Source organism: Phodopus roborovskii, unplaced genomic scaffold (genome assembly GCF_943737965.1).
Source record: "Phodopus roborovskii unplaced genomic scaffold, PHOROB, whole genome shotgun sequence".
NCBI lineage: Eukaryota > Metazoa > Chordata > Mammalia > Rodentia > Cricetidae > Phodopus > Phodopus roborovskii.
The window spans coordinates 14,866,315-14,893,753 of NW_026125391.1; the positions used below are offsets into that span (position 1 = coordinate 14,866,315).

Here is a 27,439-nt window from a genome sequence, read left to right on the forward strand (position 1 = left end):
GATTTGAAAACTGTCTCACATAGATGGGAATTGGATATGCACCAGTATGAAGTTTATTCCTCTAAGGAGGTGAAAATGGTGATTGTTTTTTGAGCAGCTGTAGTACTTAGTGGATGAGTACAGGGAGAGACAGCAGAGGTACTGAGGATAGCAGCTAGGAAGGTTGGAAAGCCATGGTCTCAGGGCACACACACCAGAAATAAGGTTCACACAAGCACTCCAGTCAGGGCACACTTTCTGAAGCGAATCTTCTGTATGGCCCTTTCAGTGAGGAAGTGATTCTAGTGGCAGAACTTTAAAGTATTACCTGGTATGTGGTGAGAGTAAGCAATGTAATTAAGAATAAAATCAATTTATGGGCAATTAGTTTTGACTGTGAAAAATCTCAAAAGTGATAACTGCATATTTAGATTATAAGAGAAAAGAAAATAGGTGTTATACAATATGCATGTGAAGTAACTGAGATTCAGTGCAAGCTGTACCAGTGTCTAGAGGTTCCGTCTTGTAGGTTATATCATACTGTGATGGAGATACTACATAAAAATGCTTATTAGCATTTTGTCTTGTATTCGTGTTAAATGTGTAAATCTCCAATGTTGTGTGTTCCTTGTATATAATTGCATATACTAGAAATGATTTTAGCATTTTCAGCCTTGGTATGTACGTTAGTAATTTATTGTGTAACACATTCAAAGTTTAAAACAAGCATTTATTAAATTACAGTAGCTCTCTGAGTTTCATGCAAGGTATATTGGTCAGTCACCCCTCCTCTCCTAGCTCTTTCCTGATTCCTGATGTGTTTATGCTGTTCCAGTGTCCTTGGATGTGTGGTCTTACACTGGGGAGTGGTTGATTTAGCAGGCGCTACCCTTTTTGAGAAAATGATCGCTTTCTCTCCCAGCAGCTACTAGTTGCCACTAGTTACTCAGCTACAGATGGGAATATGTGTTTAACTTCCCTCTTCGTGCTGGGATTTGATCTCATTTGGGCTTCCACAGATTTTGTGTGTACAGTCACAGCAGCTGTGAGTTTCTGTGTACAGCTGTGCTTCTGTATTCATATGAACCTGTCCCCTTGTTTTTTGCAGGTGTAGTACGGGTAATAATGGCCCCAAGAATATTCATGCATTATTTCCTAAAAACAGTGAGCATGATATCTTAAAAAAAGAAATGTTGAAAGTAAAATTACAATTACACATAAGATAAGGGCTATCTGTGTGGGCTCAGCCTAATACACGAGCCCTTCATTTTCCAGCAGACATCAGAAGAAATGAGTCAGAGGGATGAGGCAGAAGGATATTCAGAGAGATTCAAAGTGTGAGATGGAGTAGGGAGCTGTGAGCCAAGGAATGTGGGTGGCGTCAGAAACTAGCAATCCCTTGCCTGACAGCTAGCACAGAATGAGGGAAGGCAGACCCACAGCTATATGGAACTTCATTCGGTCAGAAGCCTGAAGGAACATATCCTTTCTGGGGCCTTTAATGAGTAATGGATGTAGCCAACACCTTTCTGTCTTGATACATAGAGAAGAGAAGGAGATTGAGTCTGCTGGACTTGTAACCTATAAAGCTTTAAGATGGAAAATTGTGTTGTATTAGGCATTTATTCTGTTATAATTTAGTAGTAATAGTTAACAGTGTACAAATCAGGAAACGCAAAAATGTTACTTCGATGGTTCTGGCTTAGGCTCTCATGATACTGCCTGCTGTGAAGCAATCAGCCACAATCTTATCTAGGGCTGTAGAAAAGACTGCCTCACTGGTGGTTGTGGGTGGGCCTCAGTTCCTTACCCTGAATTCTTTATAGGGCTGCGTATAGCAGGGCAGATGTCCCAGGATGAGTTAGGTAGGGTCAAGAGACAATGAGAACATGTTGATATATAAAATAGATGCCACAGTGTTTTTATATCTCAACTGCGATGTGTCATCATGTACAACTTACACAGAATGTTACCAGAAGGCAGAGTTCATTGGGAGGAAATGACAGGTGATAGGCACCATGGGATGTGTGTGTCTCAGATGACAACTACCAGCTTACACATGATCTCATTAGACACAGCTAGTCTCAGTCTGCAGCGTCACTCTAAGCTAATTATTGAGTCTCTTTAAACTGAGGTTACTCATTCAAAACTGAAGTTTTAGATTTTCTTATTTGAAATCAACTTAAGCTCATTTAAGCAAATAAAGGGTTTCTTTCTTTTTTTGCTTTTGTTTCCATAGTGGACATAGATCCAAGGTCTTGTGCATGCTCAATAAGAACTCACCTAGCTATGTCCCAAAGCAATAAAGGATTTTTAAAAATATATATCATAGCTAACACTTGCCACTTCTGATTAAGAATTTTAAGATTTTTTAGGACAGTTTTAAGGAGTTCTTGAAAATAGACTCTAACTGCCTTATCTTCACACAGATGATCATTATTGAAGTTGTCAGGTTTGGTTCCGTCTTAAGGGTATGTTTTGTCAATTCACAGTTATATAGATTTAGGGGAGGGTACTTCTGGAGGGTTGCTGTAAAGGATATCCTTCTCGTGGTCTGTTTGAGTCACAGTGCAGTGGGCAGCATGTGGGCGTTCACAGTAGTGCTGTTTTATGTTCTCTTGACAGTTGGAGGACTTGTGCCTATGGCAGTGTGTTTCTTCATTGCTGTGTCTAGCACATGGTTGCTCACTAGATACTGTTAAATGAATAGCTGATGTAGCTATGCCACCACCGGTCCCATTTTAAAGTGTTTTTCCACATACACTAATCAGCCATCATAACTAATACTTTGACCTACACCCTATATACAAAATCAATGAGTCTGTTTGCTCTAATAACTTGTTAGAGATTAAGAGAATATATTTACAGCCACACATCTGGTGAAGGATTACTTTGTGGAATGAAATGGAATTCAACTTGTCAAAAACCACAAACATGTTTAATAAATGTCCAATAGATTCAAATAGACATTACTTAAAAGAAGATGTAAGTTGTCAGCAGTTGTATTGGACAATGCTCCAAGTCACTAGTCATCAGACAGACAATTACTACTTCACTTCACTTAGAATACCTGAAAAAGACCAAGGACAGCAAATGCTAAGTGGACTGCAGAGCAGGACACTGCAGACACTGTTAGTGGGAATGTGAATTAATATAGACATTGTGGGCGACAGTCTCGAAGTTCCCAGAAAACTGAAAATAGAACTGCCTTATGGCCCAGCAATGCCATGATTACAAAGAAAATAAAGCCAATATATTGATGAGACACATGCACTCCCATGTTTTTTGCAGTATTATTCTCAGAGGCTAAGAAATGTAATCAGTCATGTCTATCATGTCATGAATGGATTTTGAAAAATGTGCTTAATATACGTAATGGGGTAGTTAGTCTTTGTTTTGAGGTAAGGTTTCTCTGTGTATCTCTGGCTGTCCTGGAACCTAAAAGCTTATCTCTATCTGTTGCTATATCTAATTTAGGAATATGTTTTGGAGATTGAAACCAGGGTCTCACACATGAAATATGTTTTCACAATGAGCTACAGCTCTAGCCCAACAAAAGTTATTGTTATCACAGATCCAGAAATTTTAGGAATTTGTAATTCTTTGTTTTTCTTGTTGCTGTGGCCAGATACCTGTCAAGAAGGACATTAAGGCAAGAGGGCTTGGCTTTTAGTGTTAGGACATAACCCGTAATGGTGGTGAGGACATGTGGCAGGAGCTTATGGCAAGCTGACAACATTGCACCTTGGTCAGGAAGCAGAGAGAAGTGAACATGGTGTTCATCTCCTCCATTCATTCAGGGATCTAGACTGAATAGTGCTGCTGCTGGCATTCAGGGTGGGTCTCCCTTCTTTAGTTCAACCTGTCAGCCATGCACAGAGGCTTGTTTATTAGGGAATTCTTAATCCAGCTAGGTTGACAATAAATATTGTTCACAAAGTTGTAGGTCAGGAACTTCGAACAAAGTCCGTGCACTCATCCTTTAGTTATACCTGATACTGCTCTCAGCATCTTCTAGCAGGAGGAAGGAAGATCTGTGCTGTGACAGCTGCTGGGTGTGCTTACTGTCTTTACTAATTTCTGCTAAACAGTCCAGAATTAAGCCTTAACAGAATTATTCTTCTGGTAATACCCTTTGAAATACTATGTTCTAGACACTGCCTTATTAAGTGCAATGGACCAACATCCAGATTCCTGTTCTCAGGGATTTCCTTTTGTGGCAGTTAGATGATTCACACATGATTATTTTTATTCACATAAATTACACCAAATGAAAAGCAGTATTTTGAGGAAAGTAACAGTTCATCTTGAGCATATTAAGCGTGATGCCTTTTAGTTACCTGAGAAGATGGGAATCTGATCTGAGGTTGTAAATTCAGAGTGTAATGGTTGTGATAATGATACCAGAAATAGCTACTCCTGAGCAGAAGCACAGACCCATCTATAGGGCCCTCGTCCGTAGCTTCTTTCCTCTCTGTTATGGTTTGCATATTAAGTATCAGACCTCTGAAGAGCTGTGTGATGTAGACCTTGCCCCGAGCAGATGGATCCAATCACAGAGAATGAGTGAGCCTTGGGGGCTCTATATTCATCAGTGGACTGATTTTTCTGGTGGCTTCCTAATTTGATGACATTATTGGTTGGGGAATGGAGACTCTTGGCAGCTGGGCCCAGGTTGGATAAAGTAGGTCACTGGAGAGATGTTCCTTTTAAAGACATCTTGTCCCTTCTCTAGCTTTCTTTGCCTCCTTGTGGTCACGAGAAACAGCTTTCTTTTATCATGCCCTTCCTCTGTGACTTTTCTGCCTGGATAGTGCTCTGAAACCATAAGCCAGAACAACCCCCCCTCCCTTACATTGTTTGCTCTCACATTATTGTTAAGTCTGTTTTGACTGTTCAGAGTCTCATGGGCTAAATTTTAGGATGCCTTTTTCAATTTCTGCAAAAATGCTATTATTTTGTAGGTTGGTTTGAATTAAACATCAAATCTGTATACTACTTTGAACAGCAGGGGCATCCAGCAACAGTCTTTAAATCTGAACAATAGAGCTCTTCCTGTTTATGAACAACATCTTTAATTTATTTCAGCCATGTTTTATAGTATTTAGACTATAAGTGTTTCCCTTCCTTGGTTAAGCTTATTCCTAAGTATATGATTACTAATAGTAGCTAGCATTAGTATTTTGGTTTCTTTAAGAAGAGGGTTCATTATGTGATCAAGGCTGGTTCAAACCCACAACCTTACTACTGGGTTTATAGGCATGTGCCACCATATGGGATTCTTATTATTTATATTGTTATAGCTTTTAGAATGCCTTCCTTAATTTGATTTTCACACAATTCATTACTAGTTTACAGGATTAGAAATGACTTTTTGTATTTTACAATTTATTCTTTTTTTTTTTCTTTTTCTTTTTTTCCCTTTTTTTTTTTTTTTTTGAGCTAGGTTTTCTCTGTGTAGCTTTGTAGATCAGGTTGGCCTCTAACTCAGAGATCCACCTGCCTCTGCCTCCCCAGTGCTGGGATTAAAGGCCTGCACCACCACCGCCCAGCTTATTTATTACTTTTTAAAACAGTTTTCATGTGTGTAGAGTAAGTCTTTTATATATTTATATAAGATCATAGATAGTTTTACTTCTTGCTTTTTAAAGTTGTATGCTTTTTATTTGTTGGTTTTTGCCTGATATTTGCAGCTAGGTTTATAGGGCCAGCCTGAATTTTAAAATATAGTTAAAAATTTTTTTCCTGAAGAAATAATAGTTTATTATATGTGTATATATACAGACACATTTGTTTTTAGTGCTAGGGATTAAACCCAAGACCTTGTGTAGAGTACGTATCTTCTCTACCACTGACCCACATCATTCATCACTAGTGAGCTTGAAACTAGCCTGGGTAACATAGTTAAAACCTGTTCCAAACACACATTAAATATATAATTTTAATCTATCAGTGCTTTGGCTAGCCTCGTGTTTAACTCTTCAACCTCAATAACTGTGAAGAGAGTTCTTTTGTAGCAGATTGTGAATTATTTCATTGACTATATTTTATTATCTTGTTATATTTAAGATTTAGGGGATTGAGTGGTAACTCAGATGACTTCCATATTAAAACAAAACAAAACAAAAAGCTGGGAATGCTAGTATGTGCTTATAACCCTGTCACTTGAGAAGGAGAGATAGGCAGACATAATGGGCTCCATGGCCAGTTCCAGGCCAGGGAGAGAATGTTTCTCCCAGACCAAAGTGTTAGCTCAGGTTGTACATTTGCCTCTTCATGCATGTGCACTTGGATTTATTTGTACTCTTGCTTCTACACATAGACTTACACATACAGTCATATACATGAACACGTAAACACACAGACCCAAGATTTAATGAGGATGCTGAAGTATATACGAGGAAAATCACTAGTGAGTTTATGTATGAGTTTGATTTAATGCTCCAGTAGAGCCAGAAAATAAGGCAGTGTACATTTTTAAAAATTGGAAAAGCAATTTAACTCTTAAAATTCTACAGTTGGTAAAATAGGTTACAATTTCCCTTCTTTTTATGATCCTTGCATAATAAAATGGTTAAAAATGTTCTGTAATAAAATAGTAGTTCTTTATATTCTGTATATATGCATATTTTGCAAACAAGATTCTTATAGTAAAAGCATATTGGTAAGATAATCAAATCCAGTTATGTTCCAAATAAAAAGGATATAATTGTTATAATCGAGGATGACTTTCCTCTCAAGAGCCATAATTTAATCAGATTTATACCATACTTTTAACTTTATCATAATACCTCAGAAATTCTTCCTACCGCAGATGTCAACACTCCCCAAATTGATACATAAATTTAATGAAGTCCCTTTGAGAATCCAAAAGAGTATAGGGTATAGAATTGGTGAATTGATCCTAAAATTCATATAGTGCAGTAAAAGCAACCAAGAATAGCAAAAACAAACAAACCAAAACAACCTTCCCAAAACAACAACAAAAGAAATAAAATTTGAAACATGATAGCCAAAAATATTTTAAAAATCACAGCTAGGTAATTATATTTAATTATTTTAAAACTTAGTACAGAACTCTCATAGTTAAGACCAGTATTGGCATAGGGATAGATGTTTATAGATCAATGGACTAGACTCTAGAAATAAGTCTTCGTACTTATATCCCATATCTGCCTCCCAAGTGCTAGGATTAAAGGCCTGAGCTGGGACCTTACTCTGTCAGGCACCTGCTTAGAATTGGGAAGCATTTTTGAAAGGGAAAGGGAGGCTTGAGACCGATGGTCTCATTCAGCTCACAAGGTTTCCAAGGTTACAGAGATTTCACAGAGTACAAAGTTTCTTTATAAGATCATCATGGATTAAAGTTAATAGTAACTATCATCCGGTTAGGCTAGATTGATTAACTTCTTTTTTTCTTCTTTCTTTTTTTTTTTTTTTTTTTTTTTTTTTTTTTTTTTAAACCACTGGCTGGTTCAGTGGCCTTGTTCTCAAGATAATGGGGTAGGGAGGATGTTAAGACAGCTGGTGGTGGGCTCCAGCTTTCTTGGTTTTCTCTTGAGAACAGCATGTGGGCTCTGGTACTATACTCTGCAGTCTGGGAGTTATCTACTGACTGGAATTCCTATTCTCTAGTTTTCCTTTGTAGCCATAAGCCCTAATTTATACCTTTTAGTTATTAATTTTCCATCACAGTGTACATGTCTGTTTTGTGGGTGTGTATTGTTGTTGTTTCTGTGGCTCTGTAGAATAGAAATTATGATACTGTTGGAAATGTAGGTAAGTTTGAGTCCTAGGTTTTGGCAACAAAATGTAAGTGAGTGTGAGTGTTATAGTTCTGGAGATGCATAGGTGTCCTGAAGCCAGGTTACCTAGAGCTGCAGTAGGATAACTCTGGAGGCTGGAGTGCAGTAGGACAGCTCAGCCCTGGAGGGAGAGGTCTTCCCTGCTCCTCTCCTAGAGAGAGCCATTATAGCTGAACTCTGCTATGTTCCTCTAAGGTAACATCCTAGTAGAATTATCTTCTTCTTTGGCCTAAGATGTTACTTCTTTGGGACACTGTGCTAAAGGGGAAGCCGCTGCAGAAATGTGGCAATCTCTTCAGGCTCTGGCAAAAGTTGTTACCTTTTCTGCTCAACCTTGCTCAGCTCCCCCACTTCCCCTGGTATGGGGTAATGTCTCAGCAGCAAGGTTCTGTTCTGCACTGGCGAATGAAGGAGGCATCCAGTAGAGTGGCTGCCTCTGCCTGCCAGCATGGTGAAGGACAGCCAGCAACTGAACAGGTAGATAGGGCTTCTTAGGGGTGGGGTTTTCCTAGGAAGTTTTCCTGCTCAGGGATTGAGCAGAGATGGCTCTGATTTCAGGGCCAAACTGTGTTTCTTTCATTGATCCTTTTTAGCCCATTGGCTCTAATTTTGGGGCTAGGGCATATTTCTTTAATTGGCTCCAATTCTAGGGACAAAGTGTGTTTCTTTGGCTCTGGTTTCATAGTAAGGGTGTTTTTCTTTCGTTCTGGATTCAGGGATAAAGTGTTTCTATCACTGGCTCAGGTTTCAATCCTGGATGTGTTTCTTTCACTGGCTTTGGGTTCAGCATCAGGGTACTTGTGGATTGGTTGGTTTCCTGCTCAGGGATTGGTTGGTTTCATGTTTCAGTTCCTCAGAGTCAGAGATGCTCGGTTTCAGGGCCAAACTGTGTTTCTTTCCCTGACCTTTTTTTTTTTTTAAACTTCTTGGCTCTAGTTTCCAGCCAGGGCATATTTCTTGGACTAGCTTTGGTTCTAGGGACAAAGTGTGCTTCTTTGGCTCTGATTTGAGAGTCAGGGTGGTTTTTTTTTTTTTTTGGTTCTGGGTTCAGGGATAAAGTGTTTCTTTCACTGACCCCTTTACCCTGGAGTTGGTGTTGCTCTTTTTCCTCAGGGTTGCCGGAGGTCTTTTATGCTTCCATGTGAATTTTTAGGAAAATATTGCATTGAAATTTTGGTGGGTATTGCATTGAGATTGTTTGGTAATATAATCATTTTATGATATTAATTCTTCCTATTTTCCATTTTCTGGTGTCTTCAGTTTCTTTGTCCAGTGCTTTAAATTTTCATTGTAGCTGTCTTGCTTTTCTTTGGTTGAATTTATTACTAGGTTTCAATTTTTATTTTATTTATTCATTTGATGATATTGTAAATAAATCTTTTTCCTGAATTATTCCTCAGTATGTTCATTATTGATTAATAGAAAAACTGATTTTTGTACATTGATTTTGTGTTCATCAGATCTGAGAGTCAGAAGAATTAATTTTTTGTGGAGAGTGATGTTGGACTGTCTCCTTATTAGCACAGAGCAGAACCAAAAATAGGTGTAGCAAGCAGAAGTTAGACATCTCTTAGGCAATTTTCTTGGGTCTGACTGTAGTTAGTTCCTGTAGGTATTTAACTTTTTTTTCAAGCCACCGTTTCATGTGTAGCAGATTTCCTTATTCATCATCCAGGGCTCCTACTTCAGACCAAGTGAACTTGACATAGCTACATTAAGTAGAGAGAATTCACTAAAATATTTGAAAAGAGTGTGATAAGAACAAAGTTTTAGATGGCCATAATCAGATAATTGGTGCTAGGAATGGCCTACATTTTCAAAACAGAGAGCCATACTGGGGACATTCTAATAGTTGCTATGGAGTCAGCGTTCATGGTTCTGACTCATATTTATGGGCTGAGATCTTAATTTCCAATGTGGTTTTAAAAAGGCAGGCTTTCGTCAAGTAATCTCACAAATGATATTAGGGCTTATAAATAGGAATTTGGGATAACTTTTTTGCCTTCTTGTGATGGGACAAGTCTGAAAACGTGGAAGGGACCTTATCAGAGCCCAATTGTACTGGTGATCTGGTCTTGGAGGTCACATTATTGTATGGCAGCAGCCTGGAATAACACAAATGGTATTTCTTGCCTTTACCACTTAATGGAAAGTTCTTTTGTCACTCACTTCTATCTATAAAGTGGAGTGAGTACATAAAACTCTTTGTTGTCAATCTATTACATGAAAAACACATAGGTTCTTGCAATACTTTTTGGCTACTCTGTCTGTTTGCTAGAATTGTATCAAAATTATACTGATTGTCTCTGAATTGTGAAGGCTAGAAGATTGAAATAAAAAATACTAATAGGTCAATTTCCTCCCATAGGAAACTGTTCCATGACTCTCTTAGTTTATGATGGCTTGCTATCAGTCTTTAGTTTCTTGGATTTTAGAAGTATGAGCCCCAAGCTCTGCCTTTATCTTCACATAATATTCTCCATGTGTATTTATCATAACTAGAGTTGAGCTTCATTTTGCCTACATCTGAAGTGACTATTTAAGCTGATATTCTGAGGTTCTGGAGTAGAACCTCATGTCAACTTTAAGATTTTTACAATTCAGCATATAACATCGTAATATATTTATTTGCTTTTGACATCTATTGCTGGTTTAATTTCTGATAACTAGTTGTATATGATCCCATGCTACTCTAACCTTTTTACATGAATGTATTCCATCTCTCATGTACATATTAGAGGTAAATATTCTCAGAATTAACCTCAGTCACTTAAAACTTATAGACTAGACTAGTACTTTTCAAAATTACTTTCATATTATTTTTTAAGGAGTTTATATGAATAGTAGACATGAATTTCATATAATTATATAGTATTTCTTGTATTTTTGTAAAATTCAGATATAGAGCAAGAAATAAGTGTAGCTAGAAGTTACTTTATATATGAGGATTCTGTATCCATAGATATTTGTGTAAGTAATTTTTATAAGATGGGAAACAGCAGCTATTTATCTCTCTCATGTTTTACTGTACTGGTATGATTAGTGCTTTAACTATGAAAATTAGATTCCTTAACCCTGCTTTTTAAAGGATTAAATAAACTACTTCTAACTTGATGGGTATTTTGTGTCTTTTTGTATTGCATCTAAACTAGTCTGATGTAATCAGTGTGTTTCCCACATGTGTTCTGTAGATGATAGTCTTGCTAGAGAGTTTCTGAAATCCAAGGGGGCTAATGCTAAGGGGAAACACTATCATGTGTTCATAAATTTTTATCATTCCTAATCATTATTTTGAAGCATATTGTTATAAAGAAACTGCTATATCTTCTGTTTAACTGAAGGATTCCTAGATTTGTTCATTATAACAGTAGTTAAGATGCTGAGTGTTTTCACTAAGCATTACTCTTTTGGAGCACTCAAGCCTGTAAGAAGCAGTTCTTAAAATACCCAGGATTAGTAATTAAACCAGATGTTACCATCCTCACCTGCAGTTCTAAGTAACTGAAAGTCTGCTGAGCTACAGTCTGAGGGCAGTAGTTGAGTCCAGGCATTAAGACCAGCCTGGATTATATAGCATGACCCAATTTAAAAAAACAATGACAGCTTAACAAAAACGTTTGACATTGCTTTTAGTGCTTCATGACAAAAACATTTAAATGTTCATTGTTCAACTTTTTAAATAAAGAAGCTGCCTGGTTTATAATTATCTTTTCTGATTTGCCAACAAAACTCTAGCCACTCTTGCGTATGGATAGTACTTAGGGAGATGTCAAAGGCTTTTTGACAAAGGAAATCAAAGTCATGCTGATCATCCCTACATAATGCATAGTTATAGTGGAGGAAAACAGTTTCTTATTACTGTTCAATAAGCTCAAGGTTTTGTTTGATACCTTGGTATTAAAATATTATTTTTAAAAATAGTTTTATTGAGATATAATTGAGAGACAATAACCTGTCTTGTTTAAGGTACACAGTTTGATAAATGTGAACATTATTTGAGTGGCTGAGAAACAAAGCTTTTACAAATTCAAGGTAAACACATTTATCACTCTGCAAAATTTCTCCAGCGTCCTCTCATACTCTAGTGAACCACCAACCTAAATTTCATTTTATTTCTATTTATATAATTTGCTCATTGCCTCTTTTGCGTTTTGCATTTATTTGAATTAAATATTTTTTTTTAATGATTGCTGTATTGCATTGGTTGTCTTGTTAGTTATTTACTGTGTTTTATTTGTTTTAGAGTCTGGCATCATGTTTTTGTTAGTTTCTCAATCTTCTGGAATGAAAAGATTGTAGATTAACATCATTAAAAACAGTTCTGATAAAGCAAAGTCACTGTGTGTCATAAAAAGTACAAGAAATATGCTATTTACAGAGGGAGGATACAGTACTGTCTTACTACTATAGGATATAATTTTAAAGGCTTTATTTAGCCATGCTGTGACATAGCTCTTTGTAATAAAGTACAAAGAAGTGTACTTTATTAGAGTAATTTCTATTACCCATACAATTCTTCATGTTCTCTCTTCATGAATAACAGTTAAAATCTTTTCTTCATGAAGAAAAAAGTTCCCCTAAACAAAACAAACAAACAAAACAAAACAAAATAAAAAAAACTCCAAAACATCCCAGTCATTGGGTTCATCCCTGATGACTGAAGGGTAGCAAGCAAGACTCAATTTAACCTGTCTTTTCCAGGTGTGTTATGTTTGGATAGTGAAAGCTCCACAGAAGAATGGTGATGCCAAGTGGTCCCTGACCGTTCAGGATGAGTTTAGATGGGGTTTTACTAAATTCTCTAGATTGATCTTGAGCTTACTCCCCTGTACCTCTTGATACCTGGGCTTATGGGAATGTACTGCCACCCTCAGCAGCTTTAGTCTCACTTTTTAAACTGATTGCTTTTTTTGCTGATTTACCTAGTGCACAAAAGGAGAGATAGTGACAGCTATTTCTGGCATGGCTGATAGAAACATACGCACCAAATAAATCTCTGGAAAGGGAAAAGGAGATGTTTTAAATATAAGTCTTTGCTTTTAATCTATATCATATGGGCAGTATGATGGTTATTAGAAAACCAGGAAACGAGAGAAACTGTGTTCAGCTGACCAGCTGGAGGCAGACAATACAGTGACATTTCTTTTGCGTGACATGTATGGGGTGGGTAGTAGCCACAACACATAAAGTAAGATGTAGGAAGGAAAGCTAGCACCATTTAGGAAAAGGTTTTCTTCTGCCCTGAATGATACAGAGAAAAGAACAGGCTTTTGATACTAAATTGCCCCAAATCTTTGAAGAACCAGGGAGATCAAACTTCCTTGAGAAGTATTTTAGATGTGAAATATGATGGTTCAGATTTTACTTAAAGACTTGGGCTATTCTGTGCATAGTTTATGTGGTCATATCAGTTAAGAATTAACTGGAGATATGGTCAGTGGTTAAGAGTCATGGCTGCTGTTCCATAGGACCTGGGTTCAATTCCCAGCACCCACATGGCATCTCACAACTGTCTGTAACTTCAGTTTTAGAGGATCTGGTACCCACACAGACATATATGTAGGCAAAGCATACGATATTAAAAAAAAAAAAAAAAAGAAAAGAAAAAAAGAAAAAGAAAATCTTCAAAGGGCTGGAGAGATGGCTCAGTGATTAAGAACACTGGCTGCTTTTCCAGAGGATATGGGTTCAATTCTCAACACCCACATGGCAGCTCACAATTGTCTATAATTCCTTTTCTAGGGGATCTAACACCTTCACACTAATGCACATAAAATAAAGTTAAATATATTATTAAAACAAGAAGTTAACTGGAAAAACACAAAATTTAACCTATGTTTATCTCTTCTTTGGGATCCCTTTTCTCCTAGAGTTCATCATAAGGCCAATGGTTAGCAACTAGTACCCTATTTTGAAATTAATAGTTTACTTGGAGGTATTTTTTAATCTTTGTGTTTGTGTGATGTATGTGTATGGAGGGTCACATGATGACCTTAGGTTTTGGTCCTTGCTTTCCACTTTGTTGGAGGCAGGGTCACTTGTTTTTGTATACTTCCTTTACCAGGATAATTAACCTCTGAGCTTCTGTGGATTCTGCTGTCTCCACTTCCTGTCTCCCTGTGTACATGTTGGGATTATAGATGTGTGCTACTGCCTACAGGTTTATTTATAGAGGTTTTAGGGATTTGAATTCAGGCCCTCTTGCTTGTGCAGGTGTTATACCCACTGAGTTGTCTTCCTAGCACTGATGTAGTTTTTATAGTTAGGTGTAGTTAGATATCCACCCTGCCCACACCTGTTGCACTGACCATGCCCATTGGGAGTAGGGACAGGGGCAGATGTGACCTGGGAGAACTCGGTATGGGGTCGGGAACACCCAGAGCTCTCTCTCTCTCTTGCTTCCTGGACTGAGACAGAGAGCATCCAGAGGCATCCTTGGGACTGGAACCTGCTGGTGTTCATCTGTCTCTGTTGTAAATTATTTCTCCCTGAATAAACATCTATTCAGCCTATCCGTTTTCACCGATCCTTATTTTTCCACAATACATCTTGATAGCTGTATAGCCATCTTGTGAGCATTGATATTTTATTCTTCACTTTTAGAGTCTCAGAAAGGATAGTTATTTTTTCTACACTTATACAATCAACTAGTATTAAAGCTCAGATGTTTTAATTCCTAGTTTAGCATTCCTTTATTCATATCCTGTCTTTTAAAGGATATACCTGTTTTCTGTAAAAATAAGAATTAACTCCTAGCTAATGATAGTGTAGTGAGTGCCAAGTGCATAGCTCAGTGGTAGATAGTTTAGCCAGTATATACATGACTCTGAGTTTCATTCCAATTATCAGAAAGAATTTAAAGGGGTTTTGAAGATTTTAAATGTTTTAGTAAATACTGTTTCATTTTACATAAAGGTCAATGTCAAAGGTTACAATAAAATTTTAATATGTTTTCATGCACTGGCTTGTCAGTGTCCTCTTAATGAAGTTATTTAATATCTTTTGCTATTTACTCACTAGATAATATGAATTATTTGTGTTTTGATGGTAATACCCTTCTTGAAAATTCTTGGACAATTTTATACTTGTATATAATGGCTATTATCTTTGTTACCCTCACCTCATGATCTTCCTCCTCCTACTTCTGCTTAACTCAGTTCTTCTAAAAAAAAAAAAATCATTTGCTCCCATTTTTATGTCTTTTTGTTGGTATGTATTGGGTTTTCTTGTGATCCCTGGTTTAATTAAGGTTGCTTGCATGAGCATGGACCAGTGGTGGGTTTTGTTTTGGTTTTGTTTTCTTACTGGAACACGGCAACTTACTGTTGGCTACACCACTGAAGGAAATGAGGCTCCCTTTATACAGTATCTATACTCTGTCAGTAGCTACTCAGGATGGTGGACCTCTGAGCCTATCCCCATTCTCTGCTGGAGTTTTGAAGGCAGCAACTTGTGTAGGTCTTGCTCAGGAACCACAGGTAGGGTGATGGTAATACTTTAATTTTGTAGCTACTACATTTATTTTCCTCTGTGCTTTCTTCTGATAGTAAATTTGCTGTTTTTGTTAGATAACAGTTAGAAATTTAGTTATGATGTATTTCTTATGCACTTTGAAGGGTATACAATTATCTTTCTTTAATAACTTAAATAATACTCTATTCTGTTTTAAATATTTTTTCTGATTTATTGTATATCATAAGAACTTGTATTTGTTTCTAGTTATGCTTAGGTTCTCATGTATTAAAATCTGAGTTACTTTATTGCTATATGTTCAGTGTTCTTTATGCCATTATTTATTTGAGCAAATGCCTCACAGCCTTAAAAACATTATCTCCATAATTTCATTATACTTTTGGTAATATTACATACTATTAGACATTTCCTATAATTACACATAATATTCAAATATTTTCTTCTGTAAGCATAGTTTATAATTATATTCAAGAAAACTATTAATACACTTAAAATACTGAATATAAAAATAAAGTACTTTATACCTAGAGTAAGGAAATTAAGATCAATGTATATTTAATTGGCTTTGATGGAGTTTTGGATGATATCTTTTTTTTTAGGTTTGTGTTTTCTCGAGATTTCTATAGTAAGATAACATTTTTAAAAGAAAATTCTATTTCTGAGGTTATAATATAAATATAGCATTTCCCCCTAACTTTTCCTCCCTCCAAACCCTCCCTCATACCCCTTCTCATTCTTTTTCAAATTCTTGGCCTCTTCTTCCATAAATTGTTACACACACACACACACACACACACACACACACACACACACACACCCTGCACAGATGTAACCTGCTCAACCCATATAATACTACTTGTGTGTGTATACTTTCAGAAATGATCATTTAGTTTTGGATAAATTATGCTCTTCTTTAGGGAAGACTATTTCTTCCTCTCTCTGCATTCCTGCCTGTAGTTCTTTATGTAGGCTGAGGACTCATGGACGTTCTTTTCCATGTCCACTTTAGCATGTCTGTTGTTATCCTTGTTCATCTCCTGCCTATACAGTCATATTGGTGAGACTTTAGGAGTGTAGCTTATGACATTCCTAGGAGACAGCACACTCCCTATTCCTCTGTTAATTTACAGTCTTTCTGCCTCCTCTTCCACAGTCACCCATGAGCCTAAAAAATAAAAAACGATGACATTTAGACATTCATCCATTCACAGCCTCTCTCTCTCTCTCTCTGTCTGTCTGTCTGTCTCTATCTTTAAAACAATTTTAAATAGTTGAAGTGCTTCATTTAAACATACAGGGAAAGGTAGGGGCTTTCTGAATAGGATTCTAGTAGCACAGGAAATAAGGTCAGCAACCAACAAATGCCAGTAAGTGAAAAAGCTTCTGTACAGCAAGTGAGTGCAAAGGCAGCTCTTAGAATGGGAGAAAAGCTTTGCCAATTGTAGACAGAATATTGATTTCTAGGATATACAAAGAATAACAAAAAAAAAAATCAAGGAAAAAAAGCCTACCCAATTAAAAATGGGCTAGGAACTGAATATAGAATTCTCAAAATAAGAAACAAAATGACCAGTCAACACTAGAAAAAAATGTTTGCAATGTTAGCCACCAGGGAAATTCAGATTAAAACTAAGATTCCATCTAACCCTACTCAGAGTGGCTATCATTAGTGATATAAATGTTTAATTATAGTATGTGGAGAAGGGAAACTTCATACACTGATGGTGGGAGTACAGCCACTTTGGAAATCAGGTTTCCAAAAACACTCAAAAAGAGTAACCATGTAACTGAGCTGTACCATTGCTTGGTGTATACCCAAGGATTTTCTATCTACTTCAGAGATGTAGTTGCCCAACTGTGTTCACTGATGCTCTCTACTAGTCATAGTAGCTAGGAAATGGAATTAGCCTAGGTGTTCATAGATAGGTGGGTATGCAGTAAAACAGACAGCGGAATTATGTTTACCTGTAAAAAAATGAAATTGTAGAAAATATATACAATTGAAGAACAATGGGGGAAAGTCAAGTGCCCTATGTTTTCTCAAATGTGTGGATTGTCAGGAGCTGTCTTTGGGTCTCTCCTGAGTGGGGGTGTGTGGATGAGGGAAAGAAGCTCATACCTGAGTGGGGGTGTGTGGATGAGGGAAAGGATAGCTATAGACGATAAAGAAAAGACGGACACACAGAATAAAAGTCAGGAGGGCAGATCAGTCAATACTGAAATGCCACGAGTTTATTTTTCACTACTCTTAAATACCTTAATCAAAAAGGGGAACATGGTATCATATATACAGAACAAACAGACTTTTCTTCCTCACTTATTCTAAGGATTCAGTAACCACACATTAGCTTCAACTTCTTGATCTCTAGCCTTGAGGATCGGGAGTAACCATACCTCAGATTCAGGTCTGTTATTACTTACGATAACATAGCCAAACATCCTACTGTAGCCACACCTTTGACCTTTAGGTCTTATGACTTGGTGAGGACAGTTTTGAACTCTCTGTCCTTGTGCCAAGATAGAGTGCAGCCATTTTTTATGGGCACCCAGAGTGGATCCTAGTTTGGATTTTTTCTATATGTTTAATCTTGAATGTTCATAGAGACCCGAAGTGACAAGGGGACCATGATGGAAGGGAGGAGAATCCTTAAGGGGTGGAGAGTAGAGATGATAGGCATAACTGTGAAAACAGAGAAGGAATGCTTGGGGAAGCAAAATTCCAGCAAATACCGGGGTGGGGAATGGGACGGAATGTAGGATACAGAAAGAGGATGGCTCAGCAAAACCCAGAGTTATGAAGCTGTCACAGGGAAATGTACTATTTTTTATAGCAATTAAAATATAATTTAAAAAGAGTTTTGAGAACCAGATATATTGACACCTGCCTTTAATCATAGCACTTGGGAAGCTATAGCAGGCAGATCTTTGAGTTTGAGACCAACCTAATTTCATTGTGAATTGCCATGTCAGCTAGGACTTCTCAAACAAAGAAAGTTTGAACAGAGATACTATGCATGAGTGGTTAATGCTAAAGCTATAGGTTTTAAATGACAATCTTAGTGCCTAATGTTGAACACTTCCCTAGGAATTATTGGCCAGGAAAACCCCAGAGGTCCTTGTAGACCCTACAAGTTTATCACTATTGCTCTTAAGTTCCTACCAGAACTGCATTTTAAGACCTTATTGTTGAAGGCACCACATGCCTTTGTTGCACAATATAGACAAAACATGTTATAACTGAGCTTGAAGCTTCCTCTCTGCTCTAGTTTTCATTTTGGAAGTTGCTATGCAGCATGTCACCAGTTTTCCTTCCCAGCTTTGGACCTTGCATGCTATAACACAAACTTGCAAGAAAAGCAGGTCTTACTGATAAAATTGTGTCACAACTGTTATGTGGTAACCAACTGTTTCTGATTGGCTCTGAGGTCTTCTCTGGACCTGGTCAGAGACCCTTTACTAGGGAGGTCATAGGCATTAAGGATGAACCTACTACTTCTGTTTTGTTAAATGGATACCTTGTAAAATTGCCTCCTAAATATTTGTGAATAGATCCATAGATTGGTGCTGACTTTAGCTTTCATCAAAGAATCTTCTCTTTATATTAAATGTTAGTTAATAGGAAGCCTCATAGCCAGTTAAGTTGCTGAGAACAAGTAATTCTTGAGTGCTCATTCATAATAAATAGGTCACCTGTATCACGCCCTCCCAGGCTCAGGGAACATCACACAAGAGAAGAGAGGAAGAATATAAAAACAGGACAATGAGGAGGAGGACTGTGAGATGCTGGCTTATGAGCATTATGTGGCCATGGCACCATCTCAGAAGAGGAAGTGGAAAGAGTGTAAGAGCCAGAGGGGTTCGAAGACACCGGGAGAACAAGGGCCTCTAAATGAACTGAGCAAGGCTCATATGAATGAAGCTGCAAGCACAGGGCCTATGCCAGTCTGCACCTTGCCCTCTTTCGGTTTAATGTTTTTATGGGACTCCAGAGTGTGTGAATGAATGACTCTTTTCCTTTTATTGGTTTGCCTTATCCAACCTGGATGTAATGGTTTTTGTTTTATATTCATATCTTACTTTACTGTTGTTGTTGTCTGTTAGAAACCTGTTCTTTTCTAGTGAGAGGCAGAAAGGGAGTATATCTGTATGGGAGGGGAGGTGGGGAAGGACTCGGGGTATAGGGAGAAGAGACTGTAATTAGGATATACTGTACGAGGAAGAAAAGTCTGTTTTCAATGACAGGGAGAAAAAGAGAAGGGGCAGGTGGAGACGCTGGCTCTCCTTTTCTGTCCCATGTAGGAGTAAGTCACTGAAATAGGAAGAGAGTGCCTGAGTACTGGATTGGGAGTGTTGGTTGTGGCACAGGGCTGTCAGTTCTAGGAAGGAAAGGAAGTACTTGGATAGTGTCTGGAAAGAGATGTGAGGGAGAAGTAAATGCAAATATTAACATTATCAGTCATAAGGAGAGAACTAGGAAAAGGTAAAACAAGGATGTATTAAGATTGTTATCTTTTTTAACAATAAAATTCTGTTATAATCTTTTCCTGGGCTCACAGGTTCTATTTGTCAATTTTTTTTTGTTTTTCTCTAGCCTCTAAGGTTGATCTCCAGAGTGACATGATCTGCTTTCCTGATCTTTGGCAGCTGTTGCATTGGCTACAAGTCAGCATGATGCTTTTAAATAAAGAAGAGATAACTAACCATTTAATTTTCAGGGTTGAACAACTGTGGGCCCACTTCTTTTGGTTGTAGGTACTGCAGAGAGCCAAGGTCTGCAGTCTTATATCTGGGTGATATGTATATATATCAAGAAAAAAATACACAGTTGCCTGATATTTCATATAGATTTGTATCTAATGTTTCCGGGATCATGGTGATTCCTTGGGCCATTAAAAACAAACATACCAGTCACTTTTGTCTTTGTTAAACTTTACTGCTGGTTGTTTAAGATCATGCATGTAGCAAAAATTAAATGTTTTCTGCCAAGGCCAGTTGAAGAATTGATCCTCAGGAACTCACCTTTATTTTCAGCATTTGGGAGTCAGAGGCAAGAAGATCTTTGTGGGTTTGAGGCCAACCTAGTCTACATAGTGAGTTCCATGACAGGCAGAACTAAGTTTCAGAAGGGCAGGTGGAAGGGGGTGGGGTGGAGGGAGGAGGTATCCTGAAAGCTGAGCTTGATGGTAAACATCGTCAGTCTCAGCATACAAGAGACAGAGGCAGGAGGATTGCTCCAACATCAAAACCAACTGAAACAATATCACAAAACTTCATCATTGAAAAGAAAAAGGAGGAAGAAAGAAACAAAGGGGAATGGAAATACCTAGGCTTTAATCATTATAACTAGTGTGGCTGCTAGGATTAAATGTGTGTACCACCACTGACTTGTGGCTAGTTTTGCATTTTGATTTTCAGGAGAGCTTTATTTGTTTTATCATAAACAAAATGTCACCACATAATTATATCAGTGTTATGATATAATCTATGCTGCTTAATATTGTTTTGTGGTTATTGGTTGTTTTGTTCTATTTTAAGTGTGTTACATAGCAAGAAAAATCTCAAATAATGTGTTTATGTAATATCTCAAATGGTAGTGTCTTATCTCTCTAGGTTATTATCAGTCTTCAAGATAATCTTGTACAAATCTGTTTTGTTTGTTACCTATTTTGTATACAATAAGTTTTAGGCTGAATTCATTTTAAGTTACTTTTGTTTATTTGTATGGGTATTTGTGGGAGCATATGTATGCCACTGCATATTTGTGGAGTCCAGAGGATAACTTATGGGAGTCAGTTCTGTCCTCCTCTCTTCATGTGGGTCCTGGGGATTGAACTCAAGTCATCAGGCAACAAGTGCTTTTACCTGCGTAGATACCTTACTGACCCAAGCCTGAGGTTTTTTCTTTTTCTTTTTTTTTTTTTTTTACTTTTAAGATTTAGTTTATTATTTTATGTGTATGGTGTTATGGTTGCATGTATGTAAGTGTACTAATTGCTTGCCTGGTGCTTCTGGTCAGAAAAGTGAACTGGATCCCCTTGGACTGGAACTATGGATAGTTGTGAGCCACCATGTGGGTGTTGGGAACTGAACCTTAGTCCTCTGCAAGAACAACAACTGCTGAGCCAACTCTCCAGAACCCCATGACTGAGTTTCTTAATTAGGTATTTGAAAAAAATCTAATGTAGAACTAATTAGATAATTTACTATTGTGTTCCAATAATGGCTTTAGGAAATAATATAGAAAATACAACTAAATTAAAAATAGATTGGGAAAATAATCAAAGCAAATGTAATAAACAGTTATAATTGAGAAAAAGTGATATAAGCAAAGGAAATAAAATTTATCATACTCAAGACAAAACGTAATTAATGATATTTAGTTCATCACTTAAAGTTTGTATCATAATCATATAAACATTTATTTTCTTAGGCCAGCCTATGCAATTTTTAAACACTGGTAATACTGTGTTGTATGTGGTTAGACATGACATGTTTATTGGAATGAAAAATATATATAATCCAATAGCTGCTGTAAAGGCTATTTAGATAATTTATAAAAGTATAATTTGATAATTTGTATCAAATAACTTAAAAGTGCTTCTTTGCATGGATATTGCTTTAATTCTTCCCCTGTGAAACAAACAATTCCTTTTTTTGTAAATTTGTCACAGAAATAATTCTAGATATTTAATATTTTACATTTGAAGATGTTTAGAGTAGTTGCTTATGATAGCCAATATTCTGTCTTATGCAGAAGGCTGAGTAATTTTTTTTTTATTCATGTGATAAACTATTGGGGGAAATGTCTGGTGTTTGTGTGGACAGTAGTGCGGTGGGTAAATGCTTGTACTGTTACAGTATAAAATGTTTTTTTTTCTGGAGGTAGTTCTGTCTCCTGTACCAATACCACTGTCAAAAGTAAATATATGAACAAAATAATGCACAGGTGGGTTAAAAAAGAGGCTGAACTTTAGAAGAGAATGCTCAGTCTATATGTTATATCTTTGGTAGCAAATGGAAGTTGTCTGTGTGTTTTCTGAGGCATGCATTTGAATGGTGCTCTTTGAAAAGTAAATGTGTAGGAGGAAGCAACTTGTGTTGATTGATGACTCTAGCCAGCTGCCCAGTCACTACATCAGTGTTTGATGTGATTTTTCTCACATAAACACCCAGGGGAGGCTCTGTGCTATTTTTGTGCTGGTTGAGAATGTGGGGATTCAATCAGATCCATGCAAATCCACTCATCTGCTCCACAGTGGTTGCCTCTATATTATGGTATTATGTAATTTCTTTTTTTAATAGATCTGTGGCTGCAGAAAATTTCTTGATGAGCACATTATTTCTAAAGGCTTTATCTAGTTGGCAGTTTATACCTTTGCACTGGACCTTCCCTTGTAAGGTGATAATTTCCTTCTTACAGTGTGAGAGAATCTGCTGATGCCAGCCAGACCATATACACCTTTCTCTGGGTGCACTGCTCCAGTCTATCTTACTTGGGACTTAGCTTAATGGATTCAGCCTTTGGTTTTTGAATGAATGAAATACAGTTCTAACTACTTGAATGTACTTAACCAGTTATGCTATAGTACTTAAAAGAAAAGTATTAAAATGCCAGAAATATTAAAATGCCTAAACAAATACTGCATACCAAATTTATTAACTTCTTGTCACCAATCTTGTATGTCGGATAATATATTAAGTCTTACATTTTTTAAAACACCAAGAATCAATCCTTGACATGTTTATTCTGTGAAATCTTTATCATTGTGTTGGACCATTGATACTGATAAACATATGCCTATAATTTGCTTATATTCAAGCTGATATAAGATATATTTTACCTCGATGGAGGCACACATGTTTAATCACAGCACTTGGGAGGCAGAGGCAAGTGAATCTCTGTGAATTCAAGGCCAGCCTGGCCTACAGAGCAAGTTCTAGGACACCCAGGGCTGTTACACAGAGAAACCCTGTTTCAGGAAAAAGGGGGAGGGGGAGAAAGCAAAAAGCAAAAATTTAAAAAGATATTTTTAAGCAAACACTTCATTTTATCTCTAGCACTATTTTAAATTATTATGCTTTTATTTGTCTGTTATTTTGACGGTGTAGGAGTAGGTGGAGTTTTCCTGTCCTATCAGCTGCTTCACACTGTGGCTTATATTTACTTATAAATGCTCAGCTGATGGCTCAGGCTTATTACTAACTAGTTCATAGAACTTAACCATTTCTATTAATATACCTTCTGTCACATGACTCCTGCCAACTCCTCTGCCTCCTCCTTTCCTCCTTCCCTCATTTTCAGTTTTCTTTCCCACCTAGTTTTATCCTGTTTAGCTATTGGCCAGTCAGCTTGTTTATTAAACCAATCATAGTGACATGTAGTCACACAGTGTACAGAAGGATTATTCCACAGCAGTGGGTTTTCAGCTTCATTCTCAATAATGTTACACTGAGCATTCCTGTACATGTCTACTTACATACATACACACACATGTACATGCACATGTACAAACCTATGTGAGTTCAAATAGAATAGCCAGAACCTGAAAGCAACCTAGATGCCCCTCAACCAAAGAATGGATAAAAAAAAAAAAAAAAAAAAATGTGGTACATTTACACAATGGAGTACTACTCAGCGGTAAAAAACAATGGCATCTTGAAATTCCCAGGCAAATGGATGGAACCAGAAAAAAAAAACATCCTGAGTGAGGTAACACAGACACAGAAAGACAAACAATGTATATAATCACTCATAAGTGGAGTGGATATTAGACATAGAGCAAAGGATCACCAGCCTATAGTCCACACCGCCAGAGAAACTAGGAAACAAGGAGGACCCTAATGTTATGATAGCTCAGGGGAATGGTGGATTCCATGGCAGACAAGGGTGAACAAGGCCAATGGTGGAGGGGCATGGACAGACTGGGACACAAACATGCCAGGCAGACAGAGCTCAGTGACAAGTTTTATTAGGGATTGGGGAGGAAAGAGAAAAGAGGTAAAGAGACACATTGATAGAGAGAGGGCAGAAGAAGGAGACAGAAAAGTCCTATCTGCCCCAGAGGAACAGTGAGAAAGAGAGAAGGGAAGAGAGAAGAAGAGCATAAGTGGGTGGGGTCTGTCTTTTAAAGGGATCCTTTGCACCTGGGTGCAGACCACACAATCATGGAATCCTGTGCTGACCAGGATACTGCTTGAGTGCATTCTACCAGGTGACAGGGGCAGGCAAGCATTATGCCTGAATTCTTACACCTAAGAGAGGCATTTCTTAAGTTTTTAGTAGTTTACTTTTCTTACTAAATTTAGAATATCAGTATTTAATATTACCATTATCCCAACTTGGCTAAATTCAGTTCCATGCTTGTATTCCCAGCTAGCAAATTGCAGGAGTAATATTGTCTGCCTTTTGAATCTCAAGCTGTTCCTCAGAACCTTGTGGAAACTTTTAGGACAGATAGATGCTTATGTGAGTATGCGAAAGATCCTGGGTTACATACTCAGCATGCTGGTAATGAGTAAACAAAGAAAAGATTGCTTTTACTTCCTAAGTTTAAAATTTGTATTGCATCTACTGAACACAATGGTGTATAACATGGTTTGACATTCATCTGGTTTTCATGGTAGTCTACAGATTATTTAGAGCATATGTTATGTATTGTTACCATTTTGCATCTAAAACTCCCTGAAGCTCAGTGAGTTTTACTTGTCTGTAATTACCTAGTAAGTTCCAGGCAAAATTAAGTTTAAATGATTGGAAAGCATTTTTAGCAAGTTTTCATTGTGGTAAGCCTTATTATGACCCTTTTCAACCTACACAATGAAAAAGAACACACTGTGATTGAAGTACAATGTGCCACCATACCCAGTTTTGTGAGTACAGGGGATGTGACAGTATGCACTTTTACTGATCAAACACTCTTACCTGATCCTGTAATCTCACAATTATTCTTATTATTGTGAAAATTTGTGTATAATAATTATTCCAGTTTTTTTTTCAATTTGGTAACAATGTTGCTAATGTCAGTCAGTACAATCACATAAATGGCAAAATGCAAGGGTTTATTTGTGAATTATTAACTATTTTCTCTAAAAACATTTGTTTCAAATGCTTTGCCATTACAGAATCATTTTTGAGGCTGTAGGTAGACTTTGAGAAATGTCTGCAACTATTAGGATATTTATTTGAATTAAAATAGAATCTGGGCCTGTTGCTCAGACATGCAATCCCAGCATGGGGAGCAGAGGAAGAAGGTTTGTGAATTTCAGGCCTGCCTGGGTTATATTTGTGAATTCTAAGAAACACTGGCCTACATAGCAAACAAAACTTTTCTGGAAAAAAGACATTCTTTAATTTGTTGACATTTCTTTGCACGTACAATATGTGTGTGTGTGTGTGTGTGTGTGTGTGTGTGTGTGTGTATTTTTGTTGTTGTTGTTGTTTTGTTTTTTTTGTTGTTGTTGTTTTTGATTCAGGGCTTCTCTATTGCCCTGGTGTCCTGGAACTTGCTCTATAGACCAGGCTGGCCCTGAACCAGAGATTACACCTGCCTCTGTCTCTCCCTCCAGGGCACTGGGATTAAATGTGTGTACTACCACCACCTGGCTGAACTTAACAGTATTTTTTTTTTTTTTATCATTGACTTATTTTACTTAAGACATTCAACTTCAGAGGTACATTATTAAATAGGAGATATTTGGGAGTTGTTATGTTTTAAAATATAGATTTTTAAAGAAGGAACTGTTTTCAACAGCAAATCCATAGTGGTTTTGAAAAGTTATACATATTGTTTTGATTCTGTTATTTTTTAATATTGACTATTATTTTTTTTTAAATAGATTATCTTTCTCAAGGAATAGATCTTTCTGGAATAGAAGTAATAGAAAATGATCTACTCTTTATTGCAAGAGCACGACTTGAAGTGGAAAACCAAGCTAAACGTCTGCTGGAGCAAGGTGTGGAGACCCAGGTAATAAATGTCAAGAATTTTTTGGGATATAAATGCACATTTAACTTTGGATTCAGAAATTAATATGCTAAATTTTATCATGAAAGAACTGCATTACAGAGTAAAGCATGTTTGAGGACAGGGAAATTTAACATGTCTTTATGTATTTAATTCTGACTATATCCAAGGTTTCTACTATATAACATTTATTCAGTACATTTTTTTTTTATGTAATATCTATCTCTCTCGTTACACACACACACACACACACACACACACACACACACACAAGGAGCGTTATAGTTTTATTCAAGGCATCTTTTTTGACAGTATAGTAAAGTTAGTAATACTGTTCATTCCATTTTATATAGATGATAAAACAGTTTAAAGATTTGTTGAAGGTTGTGCACTTGGAAATAGAATGGGTTGAATCTTAATTAAATTTGCTCTTAGACACCTCTGCACACGCGTGCACGTGCACGCACGCACGCATGCGCGCGCGCACACACACACACACACACACACACACACACATCTTCTCTACCAGTCTCTCTCACATTCGAGTCTCTTGGATTTGCTTTGTGAGTCACTGAGTTTAACCAGGGCTGTCTGTGTGGCCATGTATTTGGAGCTGTCTTTTGGAACTTGGTGTGCTTAGTAGTGGATTCATAAGTAAAGACAGTGATTTATTCTATCCCAGAATTTACCAGTAGCCAATAGTTAGTGGTAAAGAGTAAGGGCCCGTTCCTTGTTTGACTGTTGATAGGGCTTGTCTTGTGAAGCTCAGTGTGGGTAATATGAATTGATGACTTCAGAGGTTATTTTACTATATTACATATTTATCAAGATTATCAATATTATTATTAATATTTATTAGTTATTATTCATGTGTGTGTCTGTGTGTGTTAAACCTGCTAAGCCCATTTAGTATTGCTCCTATATACATAGTGCTGGTCATTTGGAATTGAAGCACGTCTCTGGAGAAAAGTGATGCTCCCTTCTCAATAGCCATTGATTGACTGTAGTGTGACATGAAAAATAAAAGATCAGAGATTGATATTGGGGTTCAAATATCAGAAGAGCAAAGCAGACAGCCTCTAGCTTCTTGGCTCTACCTCAGGTTGAAAGGGCTGATCCACATGAGCTCTTCACCAAGTCTCAGACAGCTACCTAAGCGTAGTTGGAGACTGAATGCCTCTCTGAGACCTTGCTTCTGTCTTACATACTTCCCTAATG

General features: G+C 37.1%; 1 protein-coding gene across 2 annotated transcripts in view; it reads left to right on the plus strand.

Annotated features, from left to right (window-relative positions):
* The window catches only part of Cog5 (component of oligomeric golgi complex 5), a 277,645-nt gene that overhangs the window by 98,258 nt on the left and 151,948 nt on the right, over positions 1–27,439 (plus strand). For both annotated transcript variants that reach the window (XM_051175123.1, XM_051175122.1), the window contains exon 7: positions 26,094–26,224. In XM_051175123.1, the coding sequence (XP_051031080.1) occupies positions 26,094–26,224 (131 nt within the window). The remainder of the gene's footprint in view (positions 1–26,093; positions 26,225–27,439) is intronic.